The 20,393-nt window shown below is 38.8% G+C and overlaps 1 protein-coding gene across 2 annotated transcripts in view; it reads right to left on the bottom strand.

Annotated features, from left to right (window-relative positions):
• The window catches only part of CNKSR3 (CNKSR family member 3), a 139,394-nt gene that overhangs the window by 106,284 nt on the left and 12,717 nt on the right, over positions 1-20,393 (bottom strand). For both annotated transcript variants that reach the window (XM_072331638.1, XM_072331639.1), the window contains exon 2: positions 1,411-1,574. In XM_072331638.1, the coding sequence (XP_072187739.1) occupies positions 1,411-1,574 (164 nt within the window). The remainder of the gene's footprint in view (positions 1-1,410; positions 1,575-20,393) is intronic.

The raw sequence follows: 20,393 nt of genomic DNA, 5'->3' as shown, positions 1-20,393 counted from the left end.
TAGCTACAATAGCTACAATATGTAAACTCTGTCTAATGCATTAACTTGAACTACATTTCACAAAGGATTTCCAGAAATGAGACCGAGGTCAAAACTTTTGTCTACTAAGGAAATTAGAAGGAAATTGTAGGAGATAAAACACAGCTTTAGGTTCTGGCAGTCATCCAGCTTTGTTCATTTTATTCTAATATTTTAAGAAAAAAGAAGAAAAAAGTGCCTTTGAGGGCTGCCACATCCATTATATCAGTCAGGACTGTACACAGTACACTCAGTACACTTAGTAATTCACCAGACTCCTTCACTTGCCTGATAGATTATCCCTTGCCACATGAATCACATGCAGGCTAACTCAGATCCTTTATTACAGCTTTCCTTTAGATGTTTAAAATAAAATAAATAAATAAAAACTGCTTATCAAATACTGAAAAGAAAATAAAAGTTTTATTTTCTTTTACAAGAGCAACTTTTTGGGAATTGTTTTGGTTTATGCACCGTTATTTTATTAAACACACTTCCTTCAGTATAGACTATGCAATATCTTTGAGTTTATCAGTAGAAATGATGTCCATAGCACTTCCCTGCTGCACATAGAGCATGTGTCACTCAGGCAATAAAGACACCATTTTTAGAAGAACATGCTTTTTTTGCTGCAGGACGTGTCTGACAAACAGAGGGCAGGCCAATGCTGGCCAAGAAATCACAGGGCAGCCTCTGCCCTCCTCCAACTGATGTCATTGTATATAATATCTCTGGTGCTCACTCACTGCACTACATCAAACACATATTCAAGACTGTATCCAAACTACATCTTTTAAATAATGCCTGCAGCAGTGATGCTGCATAGCAAAACAACCTGAAATATACTTATTCATTTCAGAGTATGTTTGTTTTAAAAGCATCTGCACAGTAATATATCATGGGTAAGAGAGAGGAACAGCTTACGTTCCAAATCCAATGAGTTGAACTTGCACAGTTACTTAGTAATCAAAACATCCCTTACTTCAAGAGCACTTTCTTTACTTTGTATGCAGACTACAAAATCTTGCCCTATCCTCATTTCAGTCTATGTGAAAAATCACTAATGTCTGTCATTCCAACAGCACGTGTTCCATCCTTTAAAACAAATTCACCCTACTCAATAGTAATTTTAATCACAGTTCACTACCAGAAGCCACAAGATCTCACCACACTATTCAGTCAGTGCTTCTCTTTAGAAATGCAACTGAATCAGGAAAAAGTCAAAGAGCTATAACACAAAGCTGCAGGAATTAAACACTTACTGCTTTCTTTTGTAATAAGGCACAACAGAAAGAAAGCGTGAAAGGCATTCTGATTTCATTAGACTTGCTTTAGATATTCAACAAGAAAAGCATTTTAAGAAATTCTTTATCTGTTCACTGCTTAACTAACCAGTGCACACAGGAGATCCACAGCTTCTAAAACCAGTTCCTGGTGTCCAATCCGTGTGATACCCATATCTTCAAGATCCTGGTGAGAAATCTGTAACAGCTGTTCACCATTGATCTTCTCTCGTTCAAATTTGTGGACGTACTGCTGCAGGCAATCATCCAGGCCTAACAAAGCACAATAGAGAAAGAGAAGGGGACGTGATTACAATTTCTGTATTTTGTTTCCCCTCCCCACACCATTAAAAAACAAGAGGCACACATGGAATTGTAGACAATACTTAGTGTCAAGTTATGAAAGAGACTTGCAGTGAGATCAAAGATTAAAAGTTGCTCCAATGGGGCGCAGATATGGAGTATGCAGATTTTGAGGATCTTGGGGTCACCTAAGTCAATCCATGACCCGTTTACTCTAAAGAGATAAGAATGTCTCTTCAGTGTCAGCACAAGCAAAGCCAGCAAGAGACATGAATAGATTCAGACCTTAACGTAACCCTAACCATGAAGAAAAGCGTTGATAAAAAATAGTTAACAAGGAAAAAAAAAAAACAAAAAAAACAAAAAACCACAATGATAAGTATGAGGCAAGAAAGAACCCAACATCTTGCCCAATGCAAGCTAAACAAACAGAACAAAAACCCACAGTCCCCCATCCACTTCTAAATAAAACAGCTGAATGATGATAGGAAAGTGGAACAAATCAAAGGCAAAGCAACCAACATGATGTTTGCCTCAAGTCTCACTACTCGCTTGATCTATGAGCCCCTGCAGTTTCTTGAATCAATTGCACTTTCCCCCTTGGTAAGTTAGAAGCATACATCTATAAGAAATTTAATTTATTTTTGTAGCTACAAAGTGTTTTTTAAACAGTTAAGAGCATTTTATCTGTCACATCAATATCCTTGCTTTAAATTATGATTGCATGATCCTGCTTTCTCTACTGTACCTCTCCTTCCTTTGTTGGTTAAACTGATTAGAGAAAGGATTTTTCTTCCATTTAACTCAATTGCACATGTTAAATGTATTTCTTCATATATACTTCTTGTTTTGACTGTTCTTAAAGATTTTGCGTACAGCAGTCTAGGGGAAAACGTATGGGTGGCTGTGTTATTTTAAAGACGAAGTACTATTCTGCTCCAGCATATTAACAAGAGCAAAAGGAAAAGATCCAATTAGATTTGTTAGGTAGAAATGTATCACATTTACTAAAAATAGTTGACATAAACAAGATTCAGATTACATATTTGGAGTCTATTTTGTAACATCTACAATAACTACGTAACTTCACTAATCAGTTTTTAAAAACTGAACTTGCAACTATAAAAAGGACATTTATCTACAGGGTTGGCTGAAGAGGAAGCCATCGAGATGGACTGCTGAATATGAGAAACACCAATAGCATTCTGAACTGCAAGGAAACAATAGACAGGAGACATGTACTCAGTTCAACCCATCAGAGTGTAGTAGAAGCAGCCTGGAAAGCAAGCACTCCAGCACATGCCAAGAAAGCAGTCAAGACAAATCACATAGGGGGCCCCAGGGCTCACATCTAAACTGTTCGTTTCCTAAGGGCAAGACAAGCCATTACTACTACCATGCACTGTCTGCTCACAGAAGATTAGAGCTCTCATTGGTGCATGCTTAGCACACATCGCTTGCCTTTATAACACTCACCAAGAAATTAATAAGGATGGACAGCTTGGGACTTAACAGTCACCCCTTAATATGTCTCATGTAAGCTTCATTATTGCAACACATGAAAATCAGGCTGGACAGGCTTGACTCCTTCACGTGCAGAGCTACTGGTGTCTACAGCTTGAATTTTAAGCATAATTATGAATGTGAAATCCCGCATTCAAGATGAGTGAAGTATCCCAGAGCTACAGTTGTTTGGGGTGCATTCTCTCTTTCCATCTGTCTTGGCAAGGCCTCATAAATCCTGAAAATTGAGCCCAGTGTTCTATTTCCCACAGGCACCAATTTCTCCCTCAGGCTACACAAACTCTTTTCCCAGGAAAAATAATAAAACCATTTAGCCTTCATTGTTTAACAATTTATTTTTTTTTAAAGCAAATTCTCAACCAAGGCTGACATACAGAGCACATGTTTGGCATTCCCAATTTTTAATGCTGTCTTGCAGACCACTGTTTCCCATCATTTGCCATTGAAAGCCCATAGTTCCCATTATATACTACACAAACACCTAGAATAAAACACTTGTTAGCATGCAATAAATTTTTTACTTTTCAAGTTTCATGGACACGCTTTTGCCTTCTAGCCTTAGTGTGTGTTGACTCAATGTTCGGTGCTAAAACATGAGACGTTAAAACTGTATATAGCCCCCAAGGAATACAGTTATGTCTTTCAGCTTGTCTATGGGATTTTTTTATTTGTTTGCTTTCTTTTCCTTTTAATTCATGCTAGTCTGTTCTCAAAGGTCTATTACAACTTTGCTTCTTCTAAAATGTATTTTTCATTGATATACTTAAAAGCAGTACTTTTGTGATCACACAATAGAACTGTTTTCAAAGCAAAATAATTTTAGAAATCATTGTAATGTTAATTCAAAATAGTCAGTACAAGGGCACAGCTGCTCAGACAAATGTATTTAAGATTAAGTGATCAAAACTATAAAAAGCAGGAAGTGAAGACAAACCCACACACTTATGGCAAGCGTTCACTAATGGTTTAAGATGAGCTTACTAATATTAGCCTTATTACTTTCTCTTAGAAACACACAGAAAAAGACTTAAGCATTTTAATTGGGACTGCAACCACATTTATGGCACGCTGTACAACTTTCTATCAATGAAATACTTGAACATTCAAATAATCATAATAATAATTCCATTTCCCTGAGAAAGAAAGGAGAATAGAGGAAAAATGACTCAAATCCATGCTGCAAAATTAACTAAATAATACTTAAATCAAGTTTAAAAGTCAGCATTGAAATACAAACTTCAACACATTTCTTATTTTTCTCTTCTTCCAAACATATTCGTCCTTGTATTTTCTCTGCAAGACAAAATCTAGATAGCTTCAAAGAAACCTAAATGAATTAAAAGCTCCAGAAGAAGTCTACTCAGAGTGACACTTTCCGAGTTGGTGTTCTCAATGGGTACCTCATAACAGCAACATTTAAGTTGCATAGGATGTTTCCACCTTCTTATGCGGACAGAATATAGTGGCTGGTTACAGGCAAGACTAAACGTGCTGAAGTCAAGCTGCTTTTTGTCTGTTACATTTTGCAACAGTTCAGGACTTACTTTCTCAATTATTCTGTTCTCAAAAAGGTAGCTGGGATATAAATTAAGTATATTTACTGATTTAAATTCAGACATCACAATAAATCAGGTCAACATTAGCAGGCTCAAGCAAGAAAATAGTTTCTAGTATTTATTTCTTCAAAAATACAATTAAGACTCTAGCCTTGGAAAAGACATCTACTTTTATCTTCTTTGCCCACTTAACAGCCCTGTTGAAATCTCCAACTATTCTTTGGATGCTCTACACGTGTTTAAAAAACACATCTCAACTGCACCTTGAAGAGAAATCTTTGTATTGTTTCATGCACGTAAATGAAAACCATGCATGAAAGATAAGAGCTTTTCCATTTACATAACTAGTACAGAATGAAGGAAAATGGAAATAAATACCAGTTGCAATGGTAACCAAGTTTTATCACATTACTAACAGTGACTTTGAATTGAAATAAATGTTATTTGTATTATGAAAAGACTTTGAGGAGCAGTAACATAATTTGCACAAAACTCCCTCACAGGTTTTGGCAGGTGTAGAGATGTGCAATAGATCTTAAGAACTGTCTAGACTTTTCTGTCTAAAATAACCTTCCACAACTGTGCAGAGCATTCTGAAAGATATTCAATACCCTGCATTCAAGCAAAAACACTAGAATGTGTCCTACACTTACAGATTTACACTGATAGCAATCTCACTCTGTTTCCAAGATTAGAGAAAGTTATTTTGAATAAGAATTGCGAGTAAAAAATAACTTTGAGAGGGGTAAAAAGAGGAGTTTGGATCCAAGCCATAACTATCAGCTTACTATTTGGAGAGAATTAACATTTCTATTGGTGATAGAAATCAACCATTCAGCAATGACACATCTGACTACCAAAATACTACAGACGGTACCAGCACAGTCACTGAGGATTGTCACGTTTTCCACTCACCTTCTGTGCTGGACATTGGCAACTAACCTGCCCACAACAAATGAATAAAAATCAGTTAACTAACATACTACAGTCATGGGTTCAAGACCAGCTGATCCACCTTATTTTTCCTCCTCCTCCCCTCACCACCCCCTTCTCCCATAATTTCTTCTCTTATGAGGCCAGAGAACCTATATACTCAAACACGACTGTGATGAAAAGAGGTGCAGACAGACTGGGCAAGGGAGTGAGGAAAACTGGACCATGACTGGGATCATTAGCTTTAGAATATATCCTAAGGATAATTCAAAATGCCCAAGCTGACATAAGGAAGCAGGCAGAACACAAGTCATTTGAACAGAGAAAGGGCAAGACCTTCCCTTCCTCGTAGCACTAACCATGGGAATTAACCACTCATCATTTCAGGGAAATAGAGCTTTATTAACATATAGTCAACCTCTTCTTCACTGAGCAACTTTTTTTTTTTTTTTTTTTTTTTACTAAATTCACAGAAGCTGGTGTCTCATGGTAGCTACAGGGTTTAGCTGCGCCTCTCAGCCCAACAAGGACTCCTGAGGACCTTAAAACACTGCCAAAGAGGGACTGACAAAATCAGTTTGCCTCAGTGCCTCAAAAACACACGCATTCAAGAGTCATAAGAGTTTGACCATTCCCACTAAGAAAGTTACTCTTGCTGTAGTTTATGCTAGTTCTCCTTCCAAGGTCTCCTCAGTTGCCAGTTTTAGTCTCAAAAGAATCCTTGCACACACAAATCCATTCTCCCCAGTTTTGAAAGACCATCAATTATGTAAGAGTCTCTGACATACTCCATTATATCATCATTTATGTTCCATATCCCTTTATAACTCATTGCGATAGCTTCCTCTCTTCATTTCCTTTAACTATTTCAGGACTGGAATTAATTACAGAAAAAGTAAGATGTTATCAATGCAGGAAATGAACATCTAAAAAAAGGAATATGTTAGTTCATCATAAGCAGGTGAACCATCACCTGAGAATGAAATTAAATGAAAATGAAATTAAGGCAGATGAAATTAAGGAAGATGTCTGCAAGACAGTTGAGAAAAGCTAGAACTCAGTAGAACAAGTAAGGGTGAAGAACAAATTTAAAAGAAAGCTTCAGGAGAAAGAAAACAGACTAACACATCATTTTCAAGAATGTGGGAACATTTCCCACCCCACTCTAACACCATGGATGCCATTTTCTTCCTACAGTATTACACACTTTGCTTGGTGATGACTTCACCAAGAAATTAAATGTCCATTAATATAATAAAAGATAATTCTAGAGCAGTCAATAGAAACCTAGCTTAGTAATAAACTGAGCTCTAAGTAAGAATTGATTTCTAGCACCTATATCCCCAAACGTTTCTCTACTATGACTTCAAGCATTTATCTTTCCATAAGTTTTCAAAACAAAAGTCTAGTTATCATTTTGTTTGAGCCACTTACAAGGGACAGAGCTTAGAGACCTTAGATTAAAAAAAAAAAAAAAAAAAAAAAAAAAGAAAATCCCTGAAATACTGTCTAATGTACAAAAGTAAAAACTCCTCCTCTTCCACAATCACTCATAGCACTATCACCATCTAACATACCTATGGCTTGAGGGTGTGCGGTGGGAGGGGGGACGCCACCAGAACTGATTAACATGACGGTTCTTATTATCAGCATCACTTCTCCTTCATAAAATAACTCGTTCATAAAGTAAGTTCTCCTCACATAGTTAACAAAAAGCATTTCTTCCACAGTTCTGTTTAATCACCTGCATCTTAACCAAGCAGACATGCTTGTTGTCTCACCAGAACTTCGGCATAGGTTTGCTGAGAACAGACATCACTTGGAACAGCAACAATAGCTTCAAAGCTTCCTGTCTTCCCCACTCTGTTAAGCAGGGATGGAACCAGATGAATTGCTGGCCTCTCCCCACCAGCAGGGATGCAAAGGGCAACTCCCTCACAAAGGTCACAACAGGACAGACAGAGAGAAGGGCAATACATTCAGCTTTGATCATGAATGCTCTACTGTCCCCTCTGTAATCACCCATGCCTGATACTTGCACAGAAAGACTTCTTCTCAGCATGTTCCTATTTTCAGCATTCCCAGTGAACACATTTTGCCTGCAAAAACTGACTGCTTAGATGTGTTCAAAATACCTTAAAGTAAATTAATTCATTCCATTCCAATCCATCCATAAACCCCTTAGCATCTCTCAAATTCAAACCTGAAAGCTTTGCCTTGTAACACAGGAACCTGTGGAAAAATCTGAGTTGTACACCATCCTGATCAGAAGGGCTACAGAGACCACTTTTAAGCCTTAGTCATTCCAATGCAGGCAATCTTGGAACAGTAGGAGGCCTATCAACACTATTTTCAGCCCTCTCTACAAAATCAATGACTGAAACCCTTCCAGCAGGCACTGTTATCATGCTCCAGACTGGACACTGAAGGGTAACTACACGCTTCAACACTTCACAGTGTAAATCACAACGTGAAAGACTAAGAAGGAGTGAAAACAGTCTTTGTCCACATACTTGCTTAACTAGAAAGTTCACAGAGCAAAACATCTCTTACAAAAGCCAGTGCTACCTTCTTAAGATTTCCCTCACAAAGTATTTTCGGGAAACTAAGCAGACATGGGTGGTAAGACCAGAGTCTTTGAAAAAGAAAAGACACGAGACCTATAAAACCACAAGTGGCAAAATAACACAGAAAGACTCAACTTTCAGTGCAGGATTTAGGGAGAGAGAATGAAGCTAGTATGTAACTGGTCCAAGCAAGCGATGAAGAGTGACTCTTCACACAACACTATGCAGTGAGTGATCAAAATCCATAGGAGTTCAGGGGAAGGTGAGCAGGCTTGTTAAAGAAAATGCCACAGAAGTCTCATCTGACTCTGAAGGACAAAAAGAAATGACTGAAGACCAGAGGGAACCTACTGAAGGGAACACACAATATTGTCTTTTGTGCAGTCCTCTAAAACACATTCCTTCCTGGCAAAGGCACAGAATGGGGCATTCAGATAGCACAGGATACAACGCTTCTGTAATTGCACTACACACAGCACCAAACATAAATAGCAGCTTCCTTTGAATTACTTTCACCCAAAGACTTAACAGAGCTGTTACCTCTTCCCTATTTAAAGCTAGTATTCATGTTAGTATAATAGCAGCACAAAATTTCTCCCAAAAGTCAAATGTTACTTTCCTTTTTTAAATCCAGGTAATACTGGGACATATGCCACATCAAATCGCACAGCTGTCCTTATAGGTTGTAGTTCAACTGGAGACATGAACAGTAAACAGGAAATTGTAAGAGTGAACGAATTCAGAAATTGCATCTTGAGTTGAAAAATGAGTGAACTCGTACCAGGAATGCAAGAACTTGACACAAATAGGTGATAGCATGCAAGAAACTGAGGTGAAAGCAATTCTGTAGTAGATGAAAACTAAAACTCTAAAAGTGGTATTTACTTGCAAAGATAGAACTTAAAGCAGAGCTTGCTACCTTTTTCATGGCTCTCCTTCAAAAGAAAAGGCATGAAAAAAAGGGCTTAGAAGAAAGAAAAAGTGTTTCTCCTATTTTCCATTGAGGCTTTTTTATTACAACACTGCTTTAAGGCAATAAATTAAAGACAAGATTAAAATATAATGCTATAGAAATTGAACAATTAATTGTGCTGGCATGTCATGTTTCTGGGAAAAAAAAAAAAAAAAATCCAGATGAAATACAGGTTTAACCAGAAAAATCTCTCCCTATAGAAGACATAAAAGCTCGCATAAGCCAATCATGTCATACTTCAACATACTAAAAAAAATAAATCACCATGCCACAGCTACAGAGTGAGAAAATACAGGCTTTTTCCACCCAGCAGGCTATTCCCTCTAGACATGAATTAGACAATACTAAGAAAAAAAAATAACTAAAGTCTACTGCATTATACTCCCAACAATTTGAAGGCAGATGGGGTCAGGATATAACATACAGTTATGTTTTTCATCAGCAAAGCTAGACTGAAGATACACATGCAGCTGTTGGTCCCTATTGCATGCACTAGGCCACAGCCTCATCAGGTTTCACCCACATCACACTAGCTCATCTCATTGACCTTCCTGAGGTTATGGAACTGGCTTCACCTCTCAGTATTAGGCCATTAAGTACTGTTGGGCCCCTAAGGTTGAAATTTTGACTCAACTGAGAAGAAAAAGGAAGGGATCAGTGGTTCTCTTGTTAAGGATTTACCATTCGGCCCCAGGCAGCCAGGCTCTACAGCAGTTCAACAGCAAATGCTCATCTTGAAGAACCAGTTTCCAGGAAAGAAGAATGAGAACAATAATTAGGGCTCACATTCAGACCTCAAACAGCTGGCAGCATCTCAGCTCTAACTCTTCATTAATCCCAACCACCACCAGAAGGGGACTGTTGACCAGAGAAAGTTGGAAGACAGATGAGCAAAAAAGAAAAGCGTGATGTACATCATATTTTCCTGCTCACTTTGGTGTATATTCTCTGCCTACACCACAGTTATGCATCTGAAAAGTTTCTTGAGATGCTGTAGCTTCACACAACACTTCTCACACCTTGGTCTTCCTTTTTTAAGGACGAACTACATCACTTACTGACCAGTTAGATTTGGCAAAGGCATTCTTTCTACGCTGTAGCAGATTTTGTTTGGCAAACTACATTAACAAGAGGAAAACAGAGCTTACCCATATGTTCTCCGCAGATAGACCTGGCACTCTTAAGTTTCAACAAAATATGCTATGAAACTCAACATTCAGCAGTTGTATGGAAAACATATTAAAACAGAGAACACACATGCCCTAGGTAGACAAACCCAAGTAGTTTCTGAGCCAATACCACAAGTTGTCTTCAGGGACATGACTGACAACATCCTCCTCGACTTCATAGTAAAAGCAGTATCCTACTTGTGGCAAGATGCAACTTGCATTCATTCCCAGGTGTATATATATATATTACAGCATGAGCAAGGCAAAAAAGAAAAACAAAACAAAAACCCAAACAAAATGGCAGTATGCTGTAGCTGTAACCAAACACTTCTGGAGCTTTATTATAGAAGCCCATGTAGCACCTAGACTATATACTACTTTGTAGTACTATGCATTCCAGACAGAAACAAGAAAACATTTCTTTGCCCAGTATACAAATGCATGCAAATGCATGTCTGTTTGTCTGTTGGTTGTGTTTAAAATAGCTGTAATCAAATTAGGTTTAGAATAGCTCTCAATTGCTATGGAAGCACTTTCACAAGCATGATCCATATTTTGCTGCTTTTTCCAAATAAGTTTTAAGATTATACCTGCCTATCAATTTATCCATCCCCCCCAAAAAGGGCCTGTAAATCCACAAAGCTTAATTATGATGGCTCCCCATTCTGTAGAAGATTACTACACTAGCTAAAAATAAAAAATAAAATTTAAAAAATCTCACAATTGTTGGTAAAGAAGAATAATTTTCCACCATTTCAAAGTCTTGACACCAAACACATCCAGTGAACATAGCTTAATGTTTGCAACAATCCAATAAAACCATTCTCCTCGTAAAGATACAATTAACAGTGTCAGCAAATATGGAGCCTTTATCACGGTAAAAGAACAGTCACTCAACAAGGCCTTAAAGTCACATGCATGCATTAGCAGAGGGTCATCTTTCTTTCTTCTAAGTGTCGGCACCAAGGGAAATATATGAGAGGATTCTTTTTATTAATCTAAAAATACCATCAGATCCATCTTACACTCTGGAAAATTCTTTCCATCCTATTTTGTTGCTTGCAACTAATGTGTATTACTAAGTCAGTGGAAGTCACTTAACATACATCAGCTGCCTCATTACTCCACTCAAATGACAAGTTCCAAGTACATCAGAATAAACGAATCCATCTTAGAATCTGTTGGTGACATAAAGTGCTGTCCATAAATTCTGCATCAGAGATTTGGCAATGAAACATTTACAGAAGTTTAAGCACAGAGGTTCTTTTCCATCTAAGGCTTGAAAAACGCATTTTGGATGCTCAGATGTTGCTTTCCAATACACAGAGGCTCAAAGAACCACTGAGTCTTCCTCCATCAGGAAACAAAAGGAAGCAGAAGAATCAAAAGCAAGAAGTGGAGGAAAGTTGATGATTCCACTGTGACTTTTTCCTCATCCCATTAAAGCCTGTTTTAACTCACTTTTTCTTCATATTAAGTACATATCAAAACATGTCAACCAACACATTTTCAAGTTGTACTCAAAAGTGAATTTGCAGCTTCTTGCAGAGTAGGTCCATTGCGCTCTTTCACTGACCTCTGCACAGCTCCACACAGTGACAGGCTTTGTAGGGAATCAACCTGTTTTGTCACACGCTCTCACCTATACACAATATTTGGACTGAGTACCTCTGAAATGAATCACCCATGAGCATTCCATAGCATCTGTCTCTTCTGCAACTAGATGGCAACAAGAACTGAGGCAGGAACCCAGTCACCACTCCAGCTCCAACATAGCCCAGCACCCTGACTCTCAGAAACAAGTCCACACTCTCACCTCAGAAACTCGTTTCTTTTCAAAAGAAATGTTTTTCACCAAATCAATGAAACCCACAAGGAAATATATTTCCCTAAATTTTCCAACACATCCAACCATGCTGAATTTGGTTTTTCGTTTTGTTTTTATATCAATATTCTAACACACTTCATACATGAGAACTTTTACCCAAAACAAGCCTTTAAATACTTTACCATGTTACTTATGGAAGTACAATTACATTAAACTTAAAACACAGTCCCAGTGCTAGCTATAAAGTCACCCACAAGATTACAAGAACCAAACTTTTTTAATGGAAATAACTTACTTTCATTTTATTCTTTCAATGAAATTCATACTGTAGCTTCACCCACAGCAGGATATGGAATCATTTAAGCCCTTAGAGGCAGAAGCTCAGGAAGCTGAGGAAATTATGGAATTAGGAAAGTCATTCTGTATGGCTGAAGATTAATTCTTTAGCCCCAGTGTTCCCATCACCCATCCCACCTCTTCCCAGTGTCACAGAATCATAGAATGGCCTGGGTTAAAAAGAACCTCAAAGTTTCAACCCCCCTGCTGTGGGGTAGGGTTTCCAGCCACCAGATCAAGCTGCCCAGAGTCCATTCTGGCCCTAAATGCCTCCAGGGATGGGGCATCCACAACCAACCTGTTCCAGTGCATCACCACCCTGAGTGAAAAATGTCCCTGATTCTCTTATTTTGCATGTGCATAATGCCACCACACAGCTACCAAAGAAGCTTCCAAGTGACAGAGAGCCAAACTAGAGGTGATTAAGCAGCCCCATCAGGTGATCAGGTAGTGCTTGAACATCTTCAGGGAGGTAAACCAGAACACCAGAGAAATGCTGCAGACAGCAGCTCTGTGTTGTGGAACAACATACACCATCACAAGACACAAGTACACAGCATGGCAGTGAATTATTACAGAGCAAGGCAAAGATTTTAGAAAATATATAGGTGCCATTTGGAAGGTTGCAGGACTGCATTTGGCACCATGGACTTGAATAAAAGAAGATCCTTTAACAACTGGAGTGATGTTGGACAAAAGGCAGTGCATTCCACAAGATGTAGGAGACTGTGAAGAGTATAGCACCATGTGGGTCAGAAGGTAGCAGCACATAATGCATGGCCCTGAAAGGTACAGTTGGTGATGCTATTTGCACTTCCTTACATGCTGTGGCAGGAAGGGAAGGAGACAGAATGCATGGAGCAGGTCCAGAGGAAAGCTACAAAGATTATCAGAGGCCTGGAGCATCTTCCCTGTAAGGACAGGCTGAGAGAGCTGGGGCTTTTCAGAGTGGGGAAGAGAAGGCTCCAAGTAGATCTTAGCCTTCCAGTACCTGAAGAGGCCCTACAAGAAAGCTGAGGAGGGACTTTTTGTAAGGGCAGGTAGTAACAGGACAAGGCAAAATGGCTTTGAACTGGAAAAGAGTAGATTTAGACTAGATGTTAGGAAGAAATTCTTTACTGTGAGGGTGGTGAGACACTAGAACGGGTTGCCCAGCGAGATTGTGGATGTTCCTTCCCTGGAAGCATTTAAGGCCAGGCTGGATGGAGCTTTGAGCAACCTGGTCTAGTGGGAGGTGTCCCTGCCTATAGCAGGGGAGCTGGATCTAGATCATCTTAAGGGTCCCTTCCAACCCAAATCATTCCATGATTCTATGACACAGGATTTCTGCATTGCTGGTGCCTGACAGACAAAAATGAAGCCCTTCCCAAATGACATCACTCACCACAGCATGTCTTCAATATTTTGTATCTGGGGATAAGTACGTTTGCTGCCTAAGACGTTCAAATCCAGCCATGCTGCCAAACATCTGCATCTCAGGTTGCTGGTTAGACTGGACTTTTTGGACGCAGATCTTACTATCTTCCATACTGCAGAATATCACAAAGTGAAACAATATTTTACTCACTACCGAAGGGTACGTCCTTCAGCAGATTGCTCCCCCTTTTAAAACAACTCCTTGCTTCTGTTTTCCAAGAAGCAGGTATATGAATTTAAACATACCAAGAGGTAGTTTCCCTGGACTCTACTTTTCTGCCTCACCTTAATTTGCGATTATTACACTTGAATGTAATTCACAGCCAGATTTTAAAATAATCTTCATAACATCTCCATACATCAAAGCACTCCATACAATTTAGAGAGCCATTTCCTTTATAAATTCCTATAATTTCAATTGTAAATTGTATGCTACTGTTGTTAATGGGCTAAGCACTTCAGCACCATCCCAAGATCAGACTTCTCAAAATGTCAAAAACTGAAAGCTATCTGAAAGAGGAAGTTTCCTCTTCACAAGGAAAAAAGAGAGTTAAATTAATAAAATACTATTTACCAGCCTCACTAATAACAGAGTGAGTGGCATACAGACTTGAGGCTTTGAGTTCCATGTTTGCAAGAGACACACTAATCCCACAGATTGTTTGCATTCTTTAAGTCTGACACAATTTAGACCTTTTAGAGCTGCGTGTGTGTAATCTTTAACACACAGGCCCTGATCTTGAGCCTCAAACATCACATTAAGTGCTAAAAATAACTCATAGTTCTACTGATCTATTAGCAGCAGTGATCAGAAGGTCACCTATTAACTTCTGCATCACAGTGACAAGCTTGTGTTCCTGCTCCACATCAAACCCAGTTGTTCATCCTCATTCCTTATGGCTGCACTGAAAGTCCACAGAGACTCCTATGTATGCCTATGTAGATGAAACAGAACATACTGCTTTTTCCAGAATGCAGAACTGCTCTAGCATCCCCAGGAACATAACCACAAGGGTATGGCTGGACACTCGTGAGATACCTTATGTTTCCCACTGCCTGTTACAGAACTTTGATGTACTTTCTGAATTGGTACAGAGAGTAGAGATTATCAGTAGAAGTACATGCAGGGTTTTATGAGAAATTGAATAACTTTTTAGGCCTGTGACCAACATCACACTAGATGAGAAGAATGCGAAGATACTTAGTTTTGATGATCCCTGAAACATTAGACTGAAAAGTCTAGTCACTTTATTCCAACTTTGTCTTCAAAATAACTTTCCAGATTAAAATGAAAATATATTCTTTTCCTGTTCTTCCACAGGAGGTCTAACCACCTTAATCACAGAACAGACTTACTAGACCTAATAATTCAAAATACACAACAAATTACAAAAATCCTAGAAGTATTTTTTTTTTGTCTCATTCCCCATTTTTTATAAGTTGTATCCGTTTTGTATAAACAACCTGCATCAGCTATAAATAATGACTGCATAAAACTGAAAGGCAAGGGAACTTAGAATCACAGGATAACCCAGGTTGGAAGGGACATTCTTAAAAATGATTGATTTATATATATATATATATGTATGTATGTATACATGTGTACGTATATATGTATATATGTGTGTGTGTGTGTATATATATATTTATATATATATATATAATAAATCCAGAAATATCACAAACTTAATTGAAAGATAGCTGTCTGGGCAGCTTCTGTCTTGAATGCATGCTTTATCTCAAGTATTACGGAGCCTTATTTCTAAGCAACTTAATGAGATCAAATGCCTTCCTCTAAATAGAATTCATTTTTGCATAAAATAAGTTGGTTTGTCACAAGCTTAGTAGTGTGTGCCAACCTCCAACTAGCGATCAAATTCTCAAATTTCCAGACAATGAGAAATTGCTCATTATACCCAACAATGTATTCTGTACTCAGGAGCAATACTTTTGAATGCTATTTTATAAGGGAAAAAATGAACAACCTGGTGGATTGATTTTAACTTGAAAGAGTACTCCTGTTTGTTAACGATGCAGTGACGGACCTTCACTTAAAACAAACTTATGGAAGCCCATTTGATTACTGTTCATCTTTGTTCTTCACTTACAGGTACTGTAGTGACCTTACTTTCACCCAAGTTAAACATTAGGTATTACAAAGAGCAGAGAACAGAAGAGGGAAGTGAGAAGAGAGGAGGGAAAGGGAGGTTTTTTTCCCCCAGAATGAAGATGTGAACAACTTTAAGAAGTTGTAGGAAAAGCAATAACAACCAAAAAGCAATCTCAGATAGTTTCTCTCTATTCAAATATGGCTTAACGTTACCGAACTAAGTCTCCTTCTGAAAAGATGACACCACCTCCACGTGCTCCCTGTCAAAACTTCCAGAAATTGTTGTCGACTCCAGCAGTGCCCTCAGCACAAGTAACAGAAATGCATAAGCAGAAAGCTGTGAAGCATCAATTTATTTTCAGTCAGTCATCACCAAAGGCTCCCAGGAACTTCTGTCTATTGCCTACCATAAGTTGGAAAATGATGAAGGTTCCCAATCCAAAGACTAATAACTCCTCAATTTTTTATTTATTTATTTATTTTTTTGCTCTCACTTCTGTAAGCATCTTCTTTACAGAGGACAGAAATCCAGAATCCTCTGACAGTTTTCATAAAACAGGAAATAGTGAAGCTGCCTCTACCCAAGCTAAGGATGATGTGACAAAATACTATTTGAGAGAGAAAACCACAGAAAATGCAGGAATAAAAGACAATACAATCACAAGAGGGAAGTTTATTAGAGGAGAAAAAAGGCTGGCAACACATCTTTATGGGAGAAGGAAAAAATATAGGTTATGGCAAAAGCGTGATCAGAAGAGAAGAAAGGATTCAGAAGAATGATACAATCAGGTAAAGGAATGGATACGAACAGTGCATTTTCACCAGGAAATTGCTATTCAAAATTTCCAGTTGAGAAATTTGCCCAACAGAGACCATCTAACTGACTTTTGAATAACCACTCTGGCTCAACAACAGTAAGCACAACACCTTTTCTCATTTTTTTTTTTTTTTTTTTTTTTTAAATCACAGTATTTATTTTCATTTAAGTATCAATAACTCAAAAGCAAGCAATCCAGAGAAGAGCATTATGGGCAAGTGAACAGGATAGCATGGAAGTCTTCATAACCCAAAGTTACTCTCCTGAGAAATCCCACCCAGATCATACATTTTAACCCCAATGTTTGTTGTTCATTTTTACTCTAGTAGATGTAAAACTCTCCTCAACACCTTTGTCTGCAGACACTAAGCTTCATCTACTGTTTCCCCTCTCACATGTATACATACTAACCATGGTGAAAGATGCTGGAATGAGAGCCACAGACACCAAAAACACTCAGCTTGCCTAAGAGAGCCAAGTGCAGCAGTGCACATCCCACTCCCAAAGCGAGGATCAGCTGGGCCCAGCAATCTCAGGGAGAAAGAGCAGATCCTCAGTACATCACACTCCCCATCTCTTAGTTGAAACCACCAGGCAAGGAAACCTGTGGAAGCTACTATATAGTATAACTCCCTAGCAAAGCAACAGCACAACTTATGCATCCCAGCTTCTGAACATTTTGTTTGCTGTTGCAAACAGCTGTCATAACAGCACAAATAAATACATTTTCAAAGAAATAAAATGGAAAAGCTAGGATGAGCACAGTATTCAATCACATGCAATATTAAGCGGAGTAATTACACACTGACTGCAGGCAACAAAAAAAATACTGTCCCTTGGAAATACTGTAAAGTGACTGCCTCTATGGCTTGTCCCTTGCAGGGAAACTAGGTCAACACCTTTACAGTAGGAGTAATTTTTGTACCTCCCTAGCAAGTACAAAAAAGGCCTCTGTTGACCCTAAAAATAAATACCAGACCTCAACAAGTCAAGCCCAAAGCCAATTTATTTTCTTAAAGTAGTAACAGCACACTGTACACTACTTGTTTGTATCTCTAGCACATGAAACCTACGTGTCTGATAATTGTATGTGGTTAATACAGTGCAACAACCCCCTGCCCTAGGGCCTTCATCTCCAGCATGCAATTAAGAGCTTGCTGTTTTAATGTTTCAGGGTTTTTTGTGGTTGAAGGAGTAGTTCATTAGTCACAAGAGCTCCTTTTCTTGAACTCTGTTAATTAACGCTCTGCTGTCTGTTCCCACAGTGGAAACAAGAACCAGCATTGCAAAACTGACTGCCTCTTGGCTGCCAAGAAGAAACAGGGTGATCCCTTTAATTTAGTTTGGCTGCCTTCTCACACCACCATGTGGAACTGTTCTGGCTGATTACAACAAAGTGCATTACTCACCTTCATCTCTCCTGTGTGCATGCACTCTGGTAAATACTGTGATTACTGCTACACCCATAGGAGCTAGTCAAGGAGCAGCTTGTAAGGCACCAGCTGATGCAGCTGCCAAATGGACATGACCATCTCCTACACAGTTATGAAACCCTGATGACTCGTACACTACACTCTCACAGTCACCAGGAAGGCAGAAGTACAGGCACCTGAGAATCACCAGTCATCAGCACCAGCTAATCACATTAATATGTCACAGAAAACTGCATGACATTAGCAAAAATGCTAACACTGCATTTACCTCTTCATTATGGACAAATCCCCAGGAGACACTGCTGGGTTGTCCTAGGATACACTGTCCTTGCTTGCATGCTTACATTACTCCCCACTTCAATTATGTCAATTATTCTCTTTAGAAGTCATTGTTTGCATGAGCCTGGACAAAAGAGCGTCAAGATTAAAGAGCAAAAATCTCAATCCATATCCAAAGTGATCTTGAAACACACCAAATAACACCAAAACAAGAAAGAACACCCCAGCCTGCTGACAGCAGTCATTTCACTGTGCCATCATGCTGTGCCTGCAAAGATTGATGCCATCACAGATTATGAGTTTGAGGAGAGCTTTGCAGGAATGAAAAATGATCAGAGAAGGCTTCAAAATCTTACTTAAAGTAGCAACTAGCATCTAAGGAATGCGCGAGGAAAGATATGCCAAGTAGGGCAAGACAAATGTTTGACCACACAGAGCTGCAAGAGTGAAAGCTGCTAGCAGTGTACCTCCAGAGTAATAATGAAGGGAGCAGAAAGGGGGGGAACAAGAAGGCAGACACAAGCTAGACACAAAAGATTTTGAAGAAGCAAAACGTGCTGATAACATTGTTGCAGTGACAGGAGAGACCAGCTTTGAAGGCACTTTAAAGCACATTGCTAAAGCATCTCAACTATTTTTTTTCTTTTTTTTTTAAAGAGATTGTGTCAAAAAGCAAGATTTATCAATTAAATAGTCAATCACAAAACCTCTCCACTTCCCCATATTTTTTTTTAAATTAATTTAACCATTGAAAGTAATTGCTTCAAACAACCAGCTGCTTGACACATTTGCACTATTCCACACTGTCTCACATGCAGTGATGACACTGGTTCCCAAAATAGTGGAGAACTTGCTGGAGTTCAAGTGCAACACCCTAAATGTAAGAAACCCAATTGTAAAATGTAATTGTAAGTAAGCCAAAGATATCTAAGATAAAGAACAGCAAAGCTGGCCAAGGACTCTGAATCACAAGCCCAAAATATTTCCAAACTGACCAGAAGCCTCACTCTCCAAAGTGAATTGGAACAGAGGAGAGCAGAAGAGAACCCTACATCTGTGTAAGCCCTGCATCTGGCATCTTCATGCAGCAGCTTTTGATTATGAGACAAGAGCATGAGCAGACACTACACCCTCTTAGTAGGGTGGTAACAAGATTCTGCTTCTTTCAGCACTTTAGACAAATTGGATGTTGTTGCTTATGTTGTTTGTTGTTTTGTTGGGGATCTTCTGTTTGTTTCCAAAGATCTCTTCCAGAATACAACCTCATCGGGACTGCTTTCAGGGTGTGCATGACTTCTAGGTGCTAGAAGCAGCTTGGGGGGGGAGGGGTAAAAAAATTACCATGCATTATGCTCAATTACACATGGGTTAGAAAGCATACAGTTCATTCAGTATTTTTCAGCAACCAAGCTCACGTGAGTTGAAGTGAAACCTGTACACATACATACAAGCTCACAATTTGGGAAATTAGTACTTCTGCAAATGACAGCTGAACAAGAGTCTCTAGATATGTCTGGCATGTGACTCCTCTGCTGGGAGCTGAAAATCCTCTTCCATTACTCTATCTTGAGATGCCAGGATAAAACTTACAATGCTAAAAGCACACATACAGCATGGCTAGTGGCCCTATGTCTACATCGCAGCATCCAGTTTTCAATTGCCTTGTTGAAGAGACAATTTTATGCATCCAAGATTCTCACCAGCTTGGCACCTACACCCTATATCATGTGGTCTAAGAAGCTTCCCCAAACCTTCAAGTCAAGCTATTTTACCAAATACTGACTTCCACTAGCATCAATGGGAACCATCATTTTGCAGTTGGCTTCCCATCATGGCTAGCAGCACAAA

This window comes from Excalfactoria chinensis, chromosome 3 (assembly GCF_039878825.1).
Source record: "Excalfactoria chinensis isolate bCotChi1 chromosome 3, bCotChi1.hap2, whole genome shotgun sequence".
NCBI classification, from domain to species: Eukaryota; Metazoa; Chordata; class Aves; order Galliformes; family Phasianidae; genus Excalfactoria; species Excalfactoria chinensis.
This window is presented reverse-complemented; position numbering and strand designations above follow the sequence as displayed.